This window comes from Microcaecilia unicolor, chromosome 2 (genome assembly GCF_901765095.1).
Source record: "Microcaecilia unicolor chromosome 2, aMicUni1.1, whole genome shotgun sequence".
In the NCBI taxonomy this organism is placed as follows: domain Eukaryota; kingdom Metazoa; phylum Chordata; class Amphibia; order Gymnophiona; family Siphonopidae; genus Microcaecilia; species Microcaecilia unicolor.
The window spans coordinates 489342029-489359724 of NC_044032.1; the positions used below are offsets into that span (position 1 = coordinate 489342029).

At 44.5% G+C, this 17696-nt stretch overlaps 1 protein-coding gene across 3 annotated transcripts in view; it reads left to right on the forward strand.

Annotated features, from left to right (window-relative positions):
* The window catches only part of RNF4 (ring finger protein 4), a 172117-nt gene that overhangs the window by 23656 nt on the left and 130765 nt on the right, over window positions 1-17696 (forward strand). For 2 of the 3 annotated variants that reach the window (XM_030191115.1, XM_030191116.1), the window contains exon 2: window positions 13571-13767. The exons of the other annotated variant lie outside the window; for it this stretch is intronic. In XM_030191115.1, coding sequence (XP_030046975.1) covers window positions 13702-13767 — 66 coding nt within the window. In that variant the 5' untranslated portion in view covers window positions 13571-13701. The remainder of the gene's footprint in view (window positions 1-13570; window positions 13768-17696) is intronic. 3 annotated transcript variants of the gene reach the window in all.

A 17696-nucleotide genomic window follows, 5' to 3' on the forward strand; every position in this document is an offset into this window, starting at 1 on the left:
TAAATATGCTGGCTGTATCTATCACTCCAACATACAGAACTGAAACGGCTATTTTTATACACTTTATATTTAACAATGATTTACAATTCTTCAACAAGTTATCTTACCCAGGATCATCTAGTCTTCTTTCAAAGCCATCTGGTTTCCCTCACCTGCTAAACCACATTCTCATATTTGTCTATGCTTCCTCCTTTCCCAGGCCTGTTTGCCCGTAAGGATATCATATCAGATCATAAGTTCCTGGGCCTCACGATTTATGGCCTTTGCCCTTTGACTCTACTCCAGGGTGCATAACTGTTTCCATATCAAGCAGATCAATCCATAGACTGGTGGGTTGTGTCCATCTACCAGCAGGTGGAGATAGAGAGCAATCTTTTGCCTCTCTATATGTGGTCATGTGCTACCAGGTAATCTTCAGTATTCTCTCTATTTAGCAGGTGAGCGGTCACACGCAGCAGCTCTGGCTTGGTCTCCACGCCTGTTTTCTTAGGCTTTGTTGAGTACCTGGGGTTGAGGGCTCTTCGTGAACAAGTGCAAACCTGGTGGTGCCAGGTCCCTCCTTTCCTCCCTCCTCCCGCTGGCTCCGTTAAAAAAAAAAAAGAAAAAACATAACAATCTTGAAGCAGAAAAGATTTTACTTGCAGCTGCTCACTGGGACACAATTCGTTGCAGCTCGGAGCAAGAAGCAGGTAATTTTACCTTTTCCTAGCGGGCAGGGGCTCCCCGAACATTTCCCTCGTGGATCATGGCGTCGGATGGTAAGGGCGTGACAATGCGCTCCCCGGACCGCGATCGCGTGGCTAGCGGAGAGGCACGGGGATCGGAGGCAGAGAAGCCCTTTTTGGGCGCCCTTCCAGACTTTGCTGATTTAGCCGGTTTTTCCTCTGCTGAGGCGTCGGCAGCCTTTCCCGCCTTAGGCGCCCATCCCCCAATGTCCGCCCTTCCGACATCGGCCGCCCATGCAGCTCGGACGGCCTCTGGTATGGCCGCCTTTGAGTTGGGCGGCAGTAAGAAGATGGCGAAGTTTAAGCGCCATGCTTCCCGCACGGCTCCTTCGCAGAGTGACGCGCCGGACGCCCTTTTGGATGCATACCGCGCCTCTCCCCCACTCTATGGAGTGGAGGTTGAGAGTTACTCTAGGGCTGTGGCCCAGGTTGCAGAGGGGCACAAACGGGGGTTTCTTCCCCAAGTTTATTTTGTTTCTGCATCAGGGCCTTTCAACTGCAAAACGCTGCTGCTGCTCCCCTATCAGATATGGGGGTAGAGGCTTCCCTAATCAAGCGCCTTCGGGTGGATCTTCAGGTCTTGGTGGACTCTGTCTCCTCTGATGTAGATGAGGGCAGCGTTTCTGAGTTCTCCCAAAGGTCCCTTGGGGATTCTTTGGAGGAGGCTGATCCTCGCCCTGATGGGGGGATGACCCCTCTGCAGTGCAGCTTTTTCGCTCAGAGGAATTGCTTAACCTGTTAGTTCAGGCTATGAGCATCTTGAGTATTTCCTCTCCGGAGGAAGGCCCTCCTTCAGCCTCGGCGGGTTCCGCTATTATGTTGGGAACCAAGCGCCCTTCCAGGACCTTCCACATCCATGAAGCCATGAAAACTCTAATTTCGGCTCAATGGGATTCTCCTGAGGCGAGCCTCAAGGTAGCCAGGGCCATGACTCATCTGTACTCTCTGCCAGAGGGTGAACAGTAGGCCTTGCGCTGGCCGGCAGTGGACTCTCTAATCACTGCTGTGACAAAAAAGACGGCTTTGCTGGTGGAAGGTGGCTCTGCCCTTAAGGATTCACAGGACAGGAAATTGGAAGCGGCCTTAAAGTTAGCCTTTGAAGCGGCCGTCTTGAGTTTGCAGGACTCGCCTCGGTTTGTGGCTCCTATGTGGCCAGGGCAAGCCTGACGGTGGTGTAGCGGGCCTCCCCCTCGGATCCTTCCTTGAGGGCGGATTGGCCGGTCCTGGTCGGGCTTGGCTTACTTGGCAGACTTGCTGTATGATGTTTTGAGAGCCTCGGCTAAAGGTATGTCTCAGACAGTCTCTGCCCGTCGATGGCTATGGCTTAAGCATTGGTCAGCTGACCATGCCTCCAAATCCCACTTAGCCAACTTGCCTTTTAAGGGCAAGCTGCTCTTCGGGGATGAACTGGACAAGATCGTGACGGATCTTGGCAGTTCTAAAGGCAAGAGGTTGCCGGAGATCAAGGCAAGGGTCTCGTACCCAATGATGGGGCCGTGGTCCATGTCCCAGAGCAGATAGGATTAAGGCTGTCCTCTATTCTGGACGAGTGGACCAGGCCAACTTCAGACGCTTGGGCTCTAGAAGTCATCAGAGACGACTACAAACGGCTACAAGTTGGAGTTCTGCCGGCCCCTGAGAGACGGGTTCGTGAACTCTCCCTGCAAGTCTTCCTCAAAGTGGCAGCAGTTCAGCAGACTCTGGACAACTTGCTCTGCCTTGGGGTGGAGGTCCCAGTGCCCGTAGAGCAGCATGGCACAGGACGTTACTCCATTTACTTTGTGGTGCCAAAGAAAGGAGGCTGTTCTCGGCCTATTCTCGACCTCAAGGGAGTCAATCGGGCCTTGCGAATACGGCATTTCCATATGGAGACTCTCCGCTCCGTGATTGCTGCGGTACAAGAAGGAGAATTCCTGGCATCCTTTGACATCAAGGAAGCTTATCTGCACATTCCCATCTGGCCGCCTCATCAGCGCTTCCTGCGCTTTGCAGTGCTGGGCCGGCACTTCCAGTTCAGAGCCCTCCCGTTCGGGTTGGCTACGGCTCCGCGGACCTTCTCCAAAGTGATGGTGGTCATTGCGGCTTATCTCCGCAAGGAAGGAGTGCAAGGCGGGGGGAAGAGGGGTTGGTGGTTGAGAGGCTAGGATGGGGGAGGGCAGACTTATACGGGGTCTGTGCCGGAGCCGGTGATGGGAGGCGGGAAATACTGCTGCACAGACTTATACGGTCTGTGCCCTGAAAAAGACAGGTACAAATCAAGGTAAGGTATACACATACGAGTTTATCGTGGGCAGACTAGATGGACCGTGCAGGTCTTTTTCTGCCGTCATCTACTATGTTACTATGTAAGTCCATTCCTACCTGGACGACTGGCTGATTCGAGCTCCCTCCTTTGCGGAGTGTGGGAGAGCGACGGACATGCCATCACTCACAGGCACTGGCTTGGTGAGAGATGGGGCTCGATGTCCACAATTCACATGCTGCAGGAGGTTCAGGTCTCCCCCTTCACTTTCCTGTATCTGCTCTCTTGCACTCTCTTGGGTTGCTTCCCCTGGGGCTCTCATGCATCTCCAGGCAGCCTGCCTGGTTTAGTTTTATTCCCTTTGTGTAGGGAATAAAGCTAATTTTAAAAATAGGTAGACATCTAGTGCTTCTTGTCAGCATTTAATTAAAAAAAACAAAACAATGTGGGCACAGAGGAGCCAGCCCCCCCCACACCAACCCTGTGGCCAGGCATGCTGATAGGCCAGCATTGCTTGGCCTACGGGAGCTGGCAGCTGAGTACAGCCGCTAGTTTCTTTTGCTCCTCCTGTAACGGGCCATTTCAAACTTTGGAAATGGTCCTGGAGAGGTGTCTGGGGCACGCCAATGTCAGTTCAGAAACACCACCTGCTGTGACATCAGGACTTGTGGTCTCGATTGTTTTTGGTGGGAATATTAGCCATGTTGTCTCCTGCTGCAACAGAAGCTCGAACATTGCTCATTGGACTGGTAGGATTGTTCTCTCACCATCCCTGGGACTGGCCCCCAGGGGTTCTGGAATCCAAAATTGCTTGACTAATTAGTTCAACTGACCAAGCAGGCTTTCACCGTGGACAGTGTGCAATTTCTGTCTTGGTGGTTGAGGGGATTCAGGGAACCTTTAGGAGCCTGTCATTCCTGATTCAGGCTGTGAAGTGGAGGTACCTCCTGGAGAATAGAGGGAGGAAGAACTCTTCCTTACTTCAGGCAGGAAGAACTTTTCTGCCTTAATGATTCAATAACAGAGACCCTTGGCCTCTTCTCAGCCCCTTCGGCCAAGCCATCTGAAGGGAGCAGTTCTGATCTACCCAGTCCTTGAGGAACACCTAGTCTCATCAGGTTTTCAGGATATCCACAATGAATATAAAGGAGATTTGCATGCGCTGCCTCCCAAGGTATGTAAATCTGTCTCATGCATATTCACTTGGATATCCTGAAAACCTGGTGGGACTAGGTGTGCCTTAAGAACTGGTTGAGAAGCACTGTTCTAGAGGGTCTCTTAGAACCCTAAAGCATTTCCCACTGCATAAGGAGCTCTCCTGCATGATGCTGGCAGAGTGGGAGACCTGTGATGAGCCCTTCAGGGGTCCAGAGTTTTGGACAGGCGATACCTTTTTGCTCCAGAGTTGGTGGACAGGTACTGGAAGTATCCTAAGGTAGATGCTCTTGTCATGGTGGTAATTTAATAAAATGACCGTTCAGTCCAGGGGGCTTAGCTTTAAAAGTGATGCATGAGAAAGAAGGTGGAGCAGCAGCTGAAGCTGGGTTTTTTTTCTGGTGCTGATGTGACTGCAAGTTATCATTTGTGGTGAGTAAGTGGTTAGAACCATGATGAGCTGGTTGCATCAGTTACCAGAGTCCCCAGAGTTGACATGTTTTGGTATCTGGAGTGACCTTTCTGGCAGATTTGTTCTTTACGATCTGTTGCGCATCTCCTCGTGGTCTGTAGCGGCCACCATGGGGGGCTGTAGGTGGCTCAGGCTGCTTCATCTGATTGTGGATACAGCATCTAAGAAGCTGCTTAACCAGCTTCCCTTTAGGGGGCTGATGTTCTTTGGAGATGATCTGGAGAAGCTAATCAAGGGCATGGGGAGAGGCTTGCCTTCCCATGCTCTGAGTTGCACCTGAAGGGCTCCCAGCAGACCCCTTCAGTTAAGGCTTGTTCGAGGGGTGGGAGTTGCTTCCATTCAGATTAATGAGCCTGGGTCGGATCTGAGATCAGGCAGGTCCTTCAAACCAAGGTCCTTTCGTTCTCCCAAAAGAGCTGGTGATACTGGTCCCTCTGGCTTGGCCAGGTTCCCTAGGCTTTCCTAGTTGAGGGTGCAACAGATGGTCCCTCTTTGGCCACAAGTGGGCTTGTATCATCTTGGATCAGTGTGTCTTGGAGGTAGTCAAATGGAGCTATGTCCTGTCGCTGGCCTGTCCAGTACCCGATACTTTCATCTTCCAAATGCTTCGCTTGGTGATTGTCTGTCTAGGACTGGCCAGGTGAGTTCTTGACTGTTCTAGATCTTTCAGAGGCCTATCTTCATATTCCATACTCCATTTTTGTGCGCTGGGGCACCATCTTCAATTTTGGGCCTTCCCTTTGGGTTCTTGATTGTTCCTTGCACATTCTCAAAGATGATGGCATTGGTGGTGCAGCCTGCTTGCGCACCACCAGGAGATCTGGGTTCATTCTTATGGGGAGGATGGCACATCTGAGCTAACTTGGCAGAAGATTCTGCGAGGGCTCCTTCTCAAGTCATTCTGCTCTTGGAGTACCTAGGTTGGGTGGTGAACAGTGCCGAGTCATTTTTCTCCCTCCCAGACATTGGTGTATGTGGGGGTCTGCTTTGATAAGGCACTGAGAGCGGTCTTTCTCATAAGGGAGTGCATAGACAAACTACAAGGCCAGAGACATAGTGTGTGTAGTCTTATTACCAGCTTTTAGGGGGGGGGGGGCATGGTGGCTACACTGGAGGTGGTTCCCTGGGCTTGGGCCCATATCATTTGGCCCTGTTGTCCTGGTGTGCTGATGGGTTCCCAAAACAGGAAAGTAGAAAAGCTCATTAGGCAGGTCTTTGTCTCCTTTGCTCTGAGGGTCTAGGTTTCAGTATGTGGAGCAGGGTTTTCAACCCAGTCCCTGGATATCCTGAAAACCCTGACTGGCTGGGTGTGCCCCAAGGACTGGGTTGAAAACCTGTAGTGTGGAGGCTACATTGCCTGCATACTGTTGCACTGGGTCCAGCAGCTCCCAGAATCCCAAGAAGTAGCATGCTTGGAATCAGGCTGGGAGGGGGTGGGCTGCCTTCTTGATAGATGTCCTTTTATGACTTGGTTCATATCTCCTCGTGATCAGTGGCCTTGGTAGTTGTTGCTGTAGGTGGTTATGGCTGTTCCATTGGACAATGGATGTAGTCTCTAATGCTAGCTTGAGTAAACTGCCCTTTATGGGCCATCTGCTTTTGACAAAAATCTAGAGAAGCTAGTGAAGTACATAAGTACATAAGTAGTGCCATACTGGGAAAGACCAAAGGTCCATCTAGCCCAGCATCCTGTCACCGACAGTGGCCAATCCAGGTCAAGGGCACCTGGCACGCTCCCCAAACGTAAAAACATTCCAGACAAGTTATACCTAAAAATGCGGAATTTTTCCAAGTCCATTTAATAGCGGTCTATGGACTTGTCCTTTAGGAATCTATCTAACCCCTTTTTAAACTCCGTCAAGCTAACCGCCCGTACCACGTTCTCCGGAAACGAATTCCAGAGTCTAATTACACGTTGGGTGAAGAAAAATTTTCTCCGATTCGTTTTAAATTTACCACACTGTAGCTTCAACTCATGCCCTCTAGTCCTAGTATTTTTGGATAGCGTGAACAGTCGCTTCACATCCACCCGATCCATTCCACTCATTATTTTATACACTTCTATCATATCTCCCCTCAGCCGTCTCTTCTCCAAGCTGAAAAGCCCTAGCCTTCTCAGCCTCTCTTCATAGGAAAGTCGTCCCATCCCCACTATCATTTTCGTCGCCCTTCGCTGTACCTTTTCCAATTCTACTATATCTTTTTTGAGATACGGAGACCAGTACTGAACACAATACTCCAGGTGCGGTCGCACCATGGAGCGATACAACGGCATTATAACATCCGCACACCTGGACTCCATACCCTTCCTAATAACACCCAACATTCTATTCGCTTTCCTAGCCGCTTTCCTAGCCTTGGAGAGATCAGATCTTGGCGACTCTAGAGGACAGTCCACACTCAACTTCCCGCCCAGCTGGGGGTAGATCTAAGTCAAAGGATGAGACTGCTTCTGTTTTGGCAAGCATAACACAAGCCTTCTGGAGGTGTCTGAGACAGAGGGGGTTCTGGAGCCTCGACTTCTGCAGTGCCTTAGAAGGGAACCCGGGTGAGTGGTGAGGCTCATTGGTGCAGATGAGTGGCAGACGCTCACGAGTGCACCTTCATTGCTTTGACTAGTGGGTTTTGGAAGTGGTGCTTCAGGGATGCTCCCTGAAATTTGCCAAACCTAATTCTTTTTTGGCATCCACCTATGGTTTTCTTACCAGATGTGAGGCAATAGAGGTCACTGACACCTGCTACAACAGGGAATAGTTGGAGTTGATCCCCCTTTTTGGGAGGAGAGATAGGGATGCTACTCTTTTTTTCCTGGTCCCCAAGAGAGGTGGCCCCTTCAGACCTATCTTGTTCTCAGGGTTGTCAGTGCTTCCCTCTAGGCCCGGCATATCTGTATGGAGACCCTGCAGTCTGTGATTAACTTCTCCAAATCTGGTGGAAATGTAAAATCACCCACTCAGACTGAAGCTATCTTCCTATGTCATCTGGGACTCCCTCAAGCATTTTCTGCATTTCTGTGTCTTGGGCAGAAAATACCAATTCAGGGCGGTCCCGTCCAGCCTGGTGATGGCTCCATGGAATTTTTCCAATGCCATAGTAGTAACATTCCTGGGTCTGGGTGCATCAGTACCTGAACAACTGGTTGATTTGGGCTGATACAGAGGCAGACTTGAGGCCAGCTTTCGCAGAGGCAATTCACCTGCTAGAGCATATGGTTTGGGTAATGAATTATGCCAGAAGCTAGTTGGTGCCTGTGTAGGAGCTTGAGTACCTTGGGGTTCAATTCAGCACCAGATAGGGGGCAGTATTCTGCCAGTGATTCACATGCTGAACCTGCAAGGTCTATTTGCTCGAGGTTTCTGGGCTCCATGGTAGCAACCACACACTTCAGAGAATCTTGCTGAGATAAAACAGATTAGGCATCCATTCTGGCTTATTCTCCTAAAGTGGCACCTTAACTTGGTTCCCTTATACCGGTGATGTCACTGGAATAGTGCAGTATCTCTTCCTCCATCTGCTGGTAGGGGGACTGAACCCTTTGTTCTGGACTGGCTTAGCAGGATTCAAAGTTAACAGCTGTGAATGAATTTCACCTTGTGGGATCAGGAAGCTGGCAGTAAGGGCTTCAGCCTTTTTGTTAAGGGTTAATAGAGGTGTCAGAATCTGCTGGCTGTTTGTTTTCAGAAGACATTTTCCAGTGGGACAGGGTACCAGTAAAATTGAAATGTAAAAGAGGAGAGAGGCTCAAATCTTAAAATATTCAGGATTAAATTATCATTGTATTAACTAAAAGAAGCATACCTAAGTTCCCTAACCTTTTTGTCGTTTTGTATAACTTTGGCTTATGATTAAGTTTCCCACTGCAGGCAGGTACAAAGTCCATGGTTGCTGTTGCATGTTGACTTTGCACCAGTTCTCAAAAGGAAGTATTTTCCCTTTTGAAAACTTCCTAGTGAAAATTACTGCCATAGATTTTCACCTGCTTCTGCAAATGCTTTTTTTCTTGTTTCTCCCCTTTGTATTTGAGTACTGGAAGTAGAAAATTAAAAAAAAAAAAAAAAAAAGACTTGAAGCTCACATGATGCTCTGAGCACAGTAGAACATGGGTTCCTGGTGCTCTTCAATCCACCTGGCTGGCTTGCCCCATATCCTGCACATTTTTTTTTTCACTTAGTGGTGCACAGTGCAGATATGGCATATTGACTAGTGGATGGACAGATATCTGTACAAGAATCGGCCTCAGATGTCAACTAAACTGCAAAAGAGCAAGGAGAAAAGCTGGGTTAGAGACAGAAAGATGGCGGAAAATGCACCAGAGGGGTGTACAAGTTAAACCAGCATTAATAGCTCAACTTACCACAGCAGTCATCCAGGCTTTGAGTTAGAGATTTGACCATCTGGCAGGTAGATGTAAAAAGCTGTTCCAATCTTTTGGCAAATATGTGGACCGAATAAGTGAAGTTGAATGCTGCGTGGCTGGAGTCAAGGACACAGAGGTAGATCTTGCACTTACTTTTAAGGCACATAGAATTGGTCTTCCTTGCTACCTGACTAGCTTGACTACTCCATATTCTCCCACCAGTGTCTTTGATCTATTAACGATCAGCGTCTTGTTCTTCAAAATCCCTAATCAGCTCAGCTGGAATTCACTAGACACCATGCTTTCTATTTTACTGTCCCTTTCTTTTGGAATTAAATTCCCTTGGAAATTTGTGCTGAATTATCTTTCAAGCATTTTCAATTGTCCATTAAAACCTGGCTCTTCCACCAAGCATTCAACGCCACTTAAGCACACACCGGAACCCTACACCAGACTTGATACTTTTCTTTTTCCTCCTTTTGTTTTTCCCTCCCACCTCATAAGAACATAAGAAAAGCCATACTGGTACTTATTTTGTAACTGGGGCAATGGAGGGTTACATGACTGCCCAGAGTCACAATGAAAACAGAGACTGAGATAGTGAATATGGTGGGAGGATAGGGGCAGGGACAAGGGGAGATGCTGGACAGGGTAGATAGGAACATAGGGGGAATATGGGTTGGCCCGGGACAGAAAAGAAATGTCAAAATGGATAAGGAGACCATGGCAAGAGTTGAGAGACAACAGAAACCAGAGACTGGGACAACGACATAATTAGAAAAATAAAATGACAAAGGTGAAAAAAAATAATTTTTTCTATTTATTGATCAGAATACTGTATGTTGGTTTTTAGACTACATCTGCCAGACATGGCTGGGGCCCATGAAAAAAAAACAAACTAATTGGCCTGAAATATCCAGCATAACTGTGGCCAATCTACAGATTTGGGATTGGCCACCCTTTGCATCCCTGCTCCCCCTCTGTCAGCAGAAGGAGATGTATTAATAAGATGTCATCTCCTGTCACCACAGGACCGGTCTCACAATAAAGGCCGTGAGCAGCTATTATTGTGAGACTGGTCCTGTGGTAGCAAGAGATGACATTTTATTAAGGCATCTCCTGCTGCCGACAGAGGGGGAGCAGAGAATCCAAGGGGCGGTGGCTTGTTGGTGCTGCTAAGAATTGGAAGAAGAGAAGACTGTGCCAGGAAGTGGAGTGGGCAGGGCTAGAGGTGTGTTTGAAAATCTCCTCAAATCAAGCCCCCTTGGCAGCTCTGTAATCTAGTGGTGCTGAGTGGAAAGATCCAGAATTTTCTCTACCTCTAGCAGATGGTAGGTTGTGCTGACTGGTTCTCCTAGTCCCTGGCCTAGCTCTCAGCTCTGCTGGCTGAGGCCCCTGGTTCTTATGGTTTTAGGACAGAGTTTTATAAGATACTGCATGATGAGGTAGTACAACTTCTGACTGACTTGTTCAGTCATTGTATTGGTGTCCAAAAACGCCCAGATGTTTGAGTTTAGCATAAATAGTGGTACTTCTAAGCTGGGAAAGGACCCACTGGTCCCAGGGTCTTACAGAGCAATAGCCCTTCTGAACTTTGAAATCAAGCTAATAGCAAAAATTACAGGCTGGCAAATGGGACACCTCACTTACTACATACGTCACAGGTATTGTTTGTGTGTGACAGATATGCTGTTAAAAACATGCATAAAATTCTGACTTCTCTGGAAGCTAGGCCCTCAATAGGGGAGCCTTCTCTGATAGTATCGAAGCAGCGATCGTGTTCAGTGGGATTTCATAGAGCAAGTATGGATTTATGGGTCATTTTGTAGATGCAGTTTGAACCTTATATTGTCGCTCGAGTTCTTGGCTTTGGGTGAATGTCGTATACCCTGATATATTCCCTATATATTGGGACACAAGGCAGGGATGCCCATTGTTCCCTCTGCTTTTGGTTTTAACCCTGGATCCACTCTTGAGGGAAATACAAACAAATCCAGAATTCAGGGAGTTTGAATGGAGAATGAACTGTTTAGAATTGCTGCTTTTGCAGATGACATTAGTTCATTTGTCAGATGCCTATAGATTACGTCAACACTTTACTGGGAAGTTTTACAGATATTTTGCTGGATTTAAATTGAGTCTCTCCAAATCCAAAGCCTTACCTATATCTCAGACACATTAAGACAGGATTGGGGGGACAGACCTTTGAGTTGAGTGGAGGGCTCGTCTCACTACCTAGGGATTCAGCTTACTGTTAACATTCACCTCTTGTATTCCAGTAATGTTGGTCACCTTGACTATATTCAGAGACTGCTGGAAAGTTGGCAGACACTTTTTTGTCACTCTTAGAACAAGTCTGGTTTGCATGATACTGTTCCCCAAGTGGCTTTATGTAATGCAGTTATTACCTCTCATTCTGTTAAGAAAGGATATGACATTGTTAAATTGTATGATCTCAAAAATTTTGCTTGGGGGGAGGGGGCAAAAAACCCAAAATGAGATTGCATTTACTATATGGTAGCTGGTAGAATGGAGGCTTTGGACTACCGAACTTTGTAGTATAATCATGTGTGCCGCCTGAAAGACTGGATGATGAATTGTCTCAGTAACACATGAAAAAGCTTTTTGGCCTCGCTTCATTTTAACTCCCTCTTGTAGGTGCCAACTAAATTGATACCTTCATTACTGGATTGCAATCCTTACACCTCTGTTCAGTTGCCAATTCCCCCCCCCCCCCCCCCCCCCCCCCGGATCAGAGAATAGAGTCTTTATTCACTGAGAAGAAATCAGGTTGGTTTGTTTTTTAGATACAACTGTTAACTGGAATTCACTCCCAAAAGAGATTTGGCGCAATCTTAAGCAGCTTTAAAAACTTGGCTGTTCAGTTTTTGGGTTTTTTTATTTTTTTATTTTTTTTATTTTATCCTTTCCTTCAGAGTTAATGGGGGGAAGGGTTTAGAGGGAGGGTTTAATGTATACAGTTGTTTTGGTTGTCCATATGCACAAATATTGAATGAGAAGCAACCTGTTTATTTGTTGAAGCCAATAAAGATTATTTTAAAGAAAAAAAAACTTGGCTCTTCACATCAGCTTTTAATTCCATTTAAATGAGTGCATTTTTGGACCTTCCTCATTTCAGGAATACCTTACTCCGCCCCCTACCCCTTTTCCTATGCTTTTGATTCTGTTTCTGATTTAACTTTTATGAATGGTGTTTCTAGCCTTTCCTATATGAATATTGTAATTCTTTTCCATTTCTTTTGATTTTACTTTAATTGCTTTGATCTCCTGAGTTAGCAAAGATGTTATAGCAAATGCCAGATAAACTAAACTAAAACAGGCACCAGAAACAAAAAATGAGATTGTTAGAGCAAACCATTTATAATGTGTCTTATTCCCATCCTTTTATGTAAAAAAAAGTTACAGAAGTTCAAACATTTAACTTTTTCAGACTGCTTATGAACTCGTGAAATGAAAAATTGGCCATTCTCAACATTCTGTGTCTGCTATTTCAGTCACTTTTTCCTGGAGATGTTCACATTTGCTTAATAATGATGGGAATCTGATATCCTGCAAAGGCCTCTGGTGGTGTTTAAATACTAAGTGGGGTGACCAGTTTGCCTCTTGTCAGATTAAACATTATATTCCATTCTTAGATTGTGATTGCTTACGGTACTTTTCATCTCAAATATGTAAAGCAGGAAGAATTAGGTACAGCTGTGGTTTTTAAAAAGCGAGGGAATAAGAAACAACCTGTTTTATGCTTTCTGGAGTTGCCCATCAATTCGGAGCTTCTGTGCAGAGGTGGTAAGGTATTTGAACCAGCTGACTAGATAAGCCATCCAGTACCTTCCTGGATCTCTAGTACTGGATCTCCCAGGAGCAAGAAATGTTACAGAAAAGGGTATGGAACTAAATTTTGTGAGCAGGAAATGTATCCTTCAATCTTGGACTGCTAGTGACCCTCCCTCATATTGGAATGGAGGGCGCAGATTCACTATCTTCTAATGTGAGAAGTGAAAGACATCCATCTTATTCCCAAGCGCAAACAGATTTTTGTTAATATGGGAGCTTTTCTTACAGTTCCTCCCCAGTGGACTAGAAGCTTGATCTTAAACACAATGTGATTTAACTTGGAATGTTGGATTCAGATGGACACTCTATGGGATGTTTTGGTTGAGATGGAGTTTGGGTTCTGGGGGTTGGGACTGGTAGGGGAGGGAAGGCTAGCAGGCATCAGGGGAGGGGGCTTTTTAGGATTAGAGAAAGGAGGTTATAAGAAACCAAACCTTCACTTCCAGAGAAACTTCAATTAATATTATGGAAAAATAGGAAAGGGAATGGATTTTCATTCCTAGTTGTGTTCTGGGAGACCTGTGGATAAGATCTGCACATTTGCATCTTATTTATTTAGATTTTGCTCACACCTTTTTCAGTAGTAGCTCAAGGTGAGTTACATTCATTCTTGGCAGTTTCTCTATTTGAAATAATAAAAATGTTGAATTCCTAAAAAAAAAAAAAAAAAAAGGCTCTTGAAAAACATGTTAATCTTCTGTTAAGGGAGTCAAGACATACTACATAATTAGTGATGATTTTTTGTTGTTTTTTTTTTCTTGTAGGTTTTGAAGAGTTGCATATTAAGAAATCTTTCCAGATCTGGAATTTTAACTGTGTACTGTCAAAAGAAATGTGCAACAAAGACACATAAGAAGTTGAAAATAGCCTGCTTGGTTAACTTACTATCTCTTTTATGGTACTTTATCTATACCATAGATTTTTTTTCTCTAATTTTATAATCGGGAACGCCATGAGCACAGTAAGTTTTAAAATTCTTTTTCCAGGTGATCTAATATTTGGCTGTTCTTTTGTCTTTTGTGCTTTCACTGCAGATGCTGCTTGCATTTTGAGCAAAGCTGCCTTTTGGTGGTGGTGGTGGTGGGGTGGTTCTTGTAGTATTGGTCTTTATCTTAAGGACGTGCCTCCTAGACTTTCTTTTAATAAAAAGCAAAACAACAACAAAAAAAAGGTCCAGCAATTTGACAACTATTTAAAAAAAAAAAAAAAGCCCATTGTGCACTTAGCTTTTAAAAATGATATATCTGAGTGGGAAAAGCATGCAGAGCATGATTCATGGAATTCTTTCCAAACTCTCTGCGTGCATATGTGTGTGGCTGTCTGTGTGTGTGTGCTGTGTGCTTGCTGGAGGTGGTGGGGAAGTTTGCAGGAGAATAAAGGATGGTTTTAGGGGGAGGAACAATTTGGAGGCTGATGGTGGGTGCAGTTGGCGGTAGGGTGGTGAGAAAGTAGCAGTTTTTGGGAGAGTGGGCAGTTGCAAATAGTTTTTGGCAATAGAGGACATTTTACAGGATGGTGGGAGTTGATGGACAGTCTTTTAGAGTTGTTGGGGCATTTTGTGGGTAGTGGTTGCGACCAGGTAGGGTAGTTTTGTGGGTGGGTAGTGTGATGAGTGTTGTGGCTGTTGTGGGGACAGTTGAAAATTGGTAGTTTTTGTGCTGTGGGGCAGTTTTGGGGGTATAGCTTAGAGTAGAAAATAGGGCAAGGAAGTAGAAGGTAGAACTCCCTAACTTCTATATTTCACTTTGTGTACGTTTTCTTCTTCTTGGAATCACTATGGATTGAAATTCCATGTGTAAAGGGGGAAAGGATAGTGATAGGAGTGTACTACCGTCCGCTTGGCCAGGATGAACAGATGGATGCAGAAATGTTAAAGGAAATTAGGGACGCAAACAAACTGGGCAACACAATAATAATGGGTGATTTCAATTACCAAAAATTCTCCCACAATTCTACTCAATGCACAATGTGTTTATGGGCTACTGTGGCAGGAAATGATGAAAAAAGTGGAGAAAAAAAGACCTCAGAAAATCGGGACTTCCTCGTTTTTAAAGGGCACGCCTTTTATATAATGAGGGAACCACTTTAATCATGCGTCTTCAAAAAAAAAAACTCCACTGTATCAGCTTCACATATATTGGGAAATAACTTGGAATAAGTACTTATCTCAGATGACGATTTTTCCGTAGAGTAACAGAATGGAGGGGTGATGTAAGGCGATTTTTACGACAAAGGGAACAATGGTGGATATTTGTGTACAGACAGTCATTCCTAAAGGTTTAAACGTATCCATTGAATGGAAAGCATTTCTTTAATTGCATTGCTGATTTGACTGGAGGAGAGATCTGTGACGTCACACGCCAAGTATTTAAGTGGAATTTTTTGAAAAAGAAGCTGTCTGCCATTTTTGTGTACCAGGGTGACACGGAGACTATGGGAGAAGTTTACTACTTGGATTTGGTGATTATAAATGATTTCCCCTGAAGCAGCTGTTAGCGAAACAGGGCTTCCCTGTTGGGACTTTATGGAAGTTTAGAAGTTATCTTTGCAAGGCTGGACACCATAAAAATCTATGGAAAAATCGTCATCTGAGATAAGTACTTATTCCAAGTTATTTCTCAATATATGTTGAGTCTCTGCTATGAATGTTTGTAAGGGCACAGTGGCAGTGTTTTTGTGAAGTTGATACAGTGGAGTTTTTTTTGAAGACGCACGATTAAGGTGGTTCCCTCATTATACAAAAGGCGTATCCTTTAAAAACGAGGAAGTTCCGATTTAATGAGGTCTTTTTTTCATCATTTCCTGCCACAGTAGCCCATAAACACATTGTGCATTGAGTAGAATTGTGGGAGAATTTTTGATAGTATATTCTACTTATTCCAATAATGTTCAGTGATTTCAATTACCCCAATATTGACTGGGTAAATGTAACATCGAGGCACGCTAGGGAGGTAAAATTCCTTGATGAAATCAAGGACTGCTTTATGGAGCAGCTGGTACAGGAGCCAACGAGAGAAGGAAAAATTTTAGACCTAGTCCTTAGTGGAGCGCATGATCTGGTGCGGGAAGTAATGGTGCTGGGGCAGCTTGATAACAGTGATCATAATATGATCGGATTTGATATTAGCTTTGAAGTAAGTATACATAGGAAATCAAATACGTTAACGTTTAAGTTTAAAAAAAGGAGACTATGATAAAATGAGAAGAACAGTAAAAAAAAAAAAAAAAAAACAGAGGAGAGGCTGCGAGGGTCAAAAATTTACATCAGGCATAGATGCTGTTCAAAAACACCATCCTGGAAGCCCACGCCAAATATATTCCGCTTATTAAAAAAAGGAGGACGGAAGACCAAATGACAGCCAGCATGGTTAAAAAGTGAGGTGAAGGAAGCTATTAGAGCTAAAAGAAAATCCTTCAGAAAATGGAAGAAGGAACCGACTGAAAATAATAAGATAAGAAACAGAGTAAAAATGTCTTTTAGGTATATTAAAAGCAGGAAGCCGGCAAAAGAATCGGTTGGACTGCTAGATGACCGAAGAGTAAAAGGGGCGATCAGGGAAGACAAAGCCATAGCGGAGAGATTAAACGAATTCTTTGCTTCGGTCTTCACCGAGGAAGATTTGGATGGGATACCGGTGCCAGAAATGGTATTCAAAGCTGATGAGTTGGAGAAACTTAATGAATTCTCTGTAAACCTGGAGGATGTAATGGGGCAGTTCTACAAACTGAAGAGTAGTAAATCTCTTCGACCGGATGATGGTATTCATCCCAGAGTACTGATAGAACTGAAAAATGAGCTTGCGGAGCTATTGTTAGTAATATGTAATTTATCCTTAAAATCAAGTGTGGTACCAGAAGATTGGAGGGTGGCCAATGTAACACAATTTTTAAAATAGGTTCCAGAGGACATCTGGGAAATTATAGACCGGTGAGTCTGACGTCGGTGCGGCAAAATGGTAGAGACTATTATTAAGAACAAAGTTACAGAGCATAGTCAAAAACATGTGTGTATATATATATAAAGTATCACACACCATGTAAAATGAGCTTATCTTGTTGGGCAGACTGGATGGACCATACGGGTCTTTATCTGTCATTTACTATGTTACTATGTTAAATATGGATAGAGTTGCAGCACATGCCAGTGTGAACTAAGAATCTGCACAAATGCTTGTGCCTTATCTGAAAACGGTAATACACATATTAAATCCTGTTCTGCAGTAGAAAATGTATCGAACGAGCAATTCTCTATTTGTAAAACGGGCTCTTGGATAAGCTTCAGAAATGACTCTCTTCGGATAACCTCTGTCTTTAAAACTATGTGACAATAATGCTGGTTGATATTTATAATCTTCTACTGAAATACATATATGGGGGAGGTGTATGAATTGACTTGTTAGACTTTTTCAACTTCACAGGGTGAAAACTAGAAAAATCTAAAAAAACAAAAAAAAAAAATATTTTTCTCAACTGGCTTCTGATATAAAGGAGTATATAATTTGCCTTATTTATATATCTGAACATCTAAAAATTAAATCTGCAGCATACTATACTTCAGTGTGAATTGGAGCTGCGAATCCAATGAGTTAATCCAGATTCCAAATTGATCCAAGGCCTCTTCTGTGCCATGACACACAAAAAAAAAAGTCATCTAAAAATCTTTTCCAAAAGATAGGACCAAACTCAATTGCTTGATTCAAAATTTTTTTTCAAAGTGGGCTACGAATAATGTTGCCACAGAGGGTGCTAAGCCCCCATAGCAATGCCTTGTGTTTGTTGATAAAATACATCAAACTAAAAATCATTTCTTTTAATAACCAACTCAGCCAGTGGCAGTGGATATGAGGCTCTTCTTGACAAGTTTGCAATGTTTCCATAATAACTTCCATA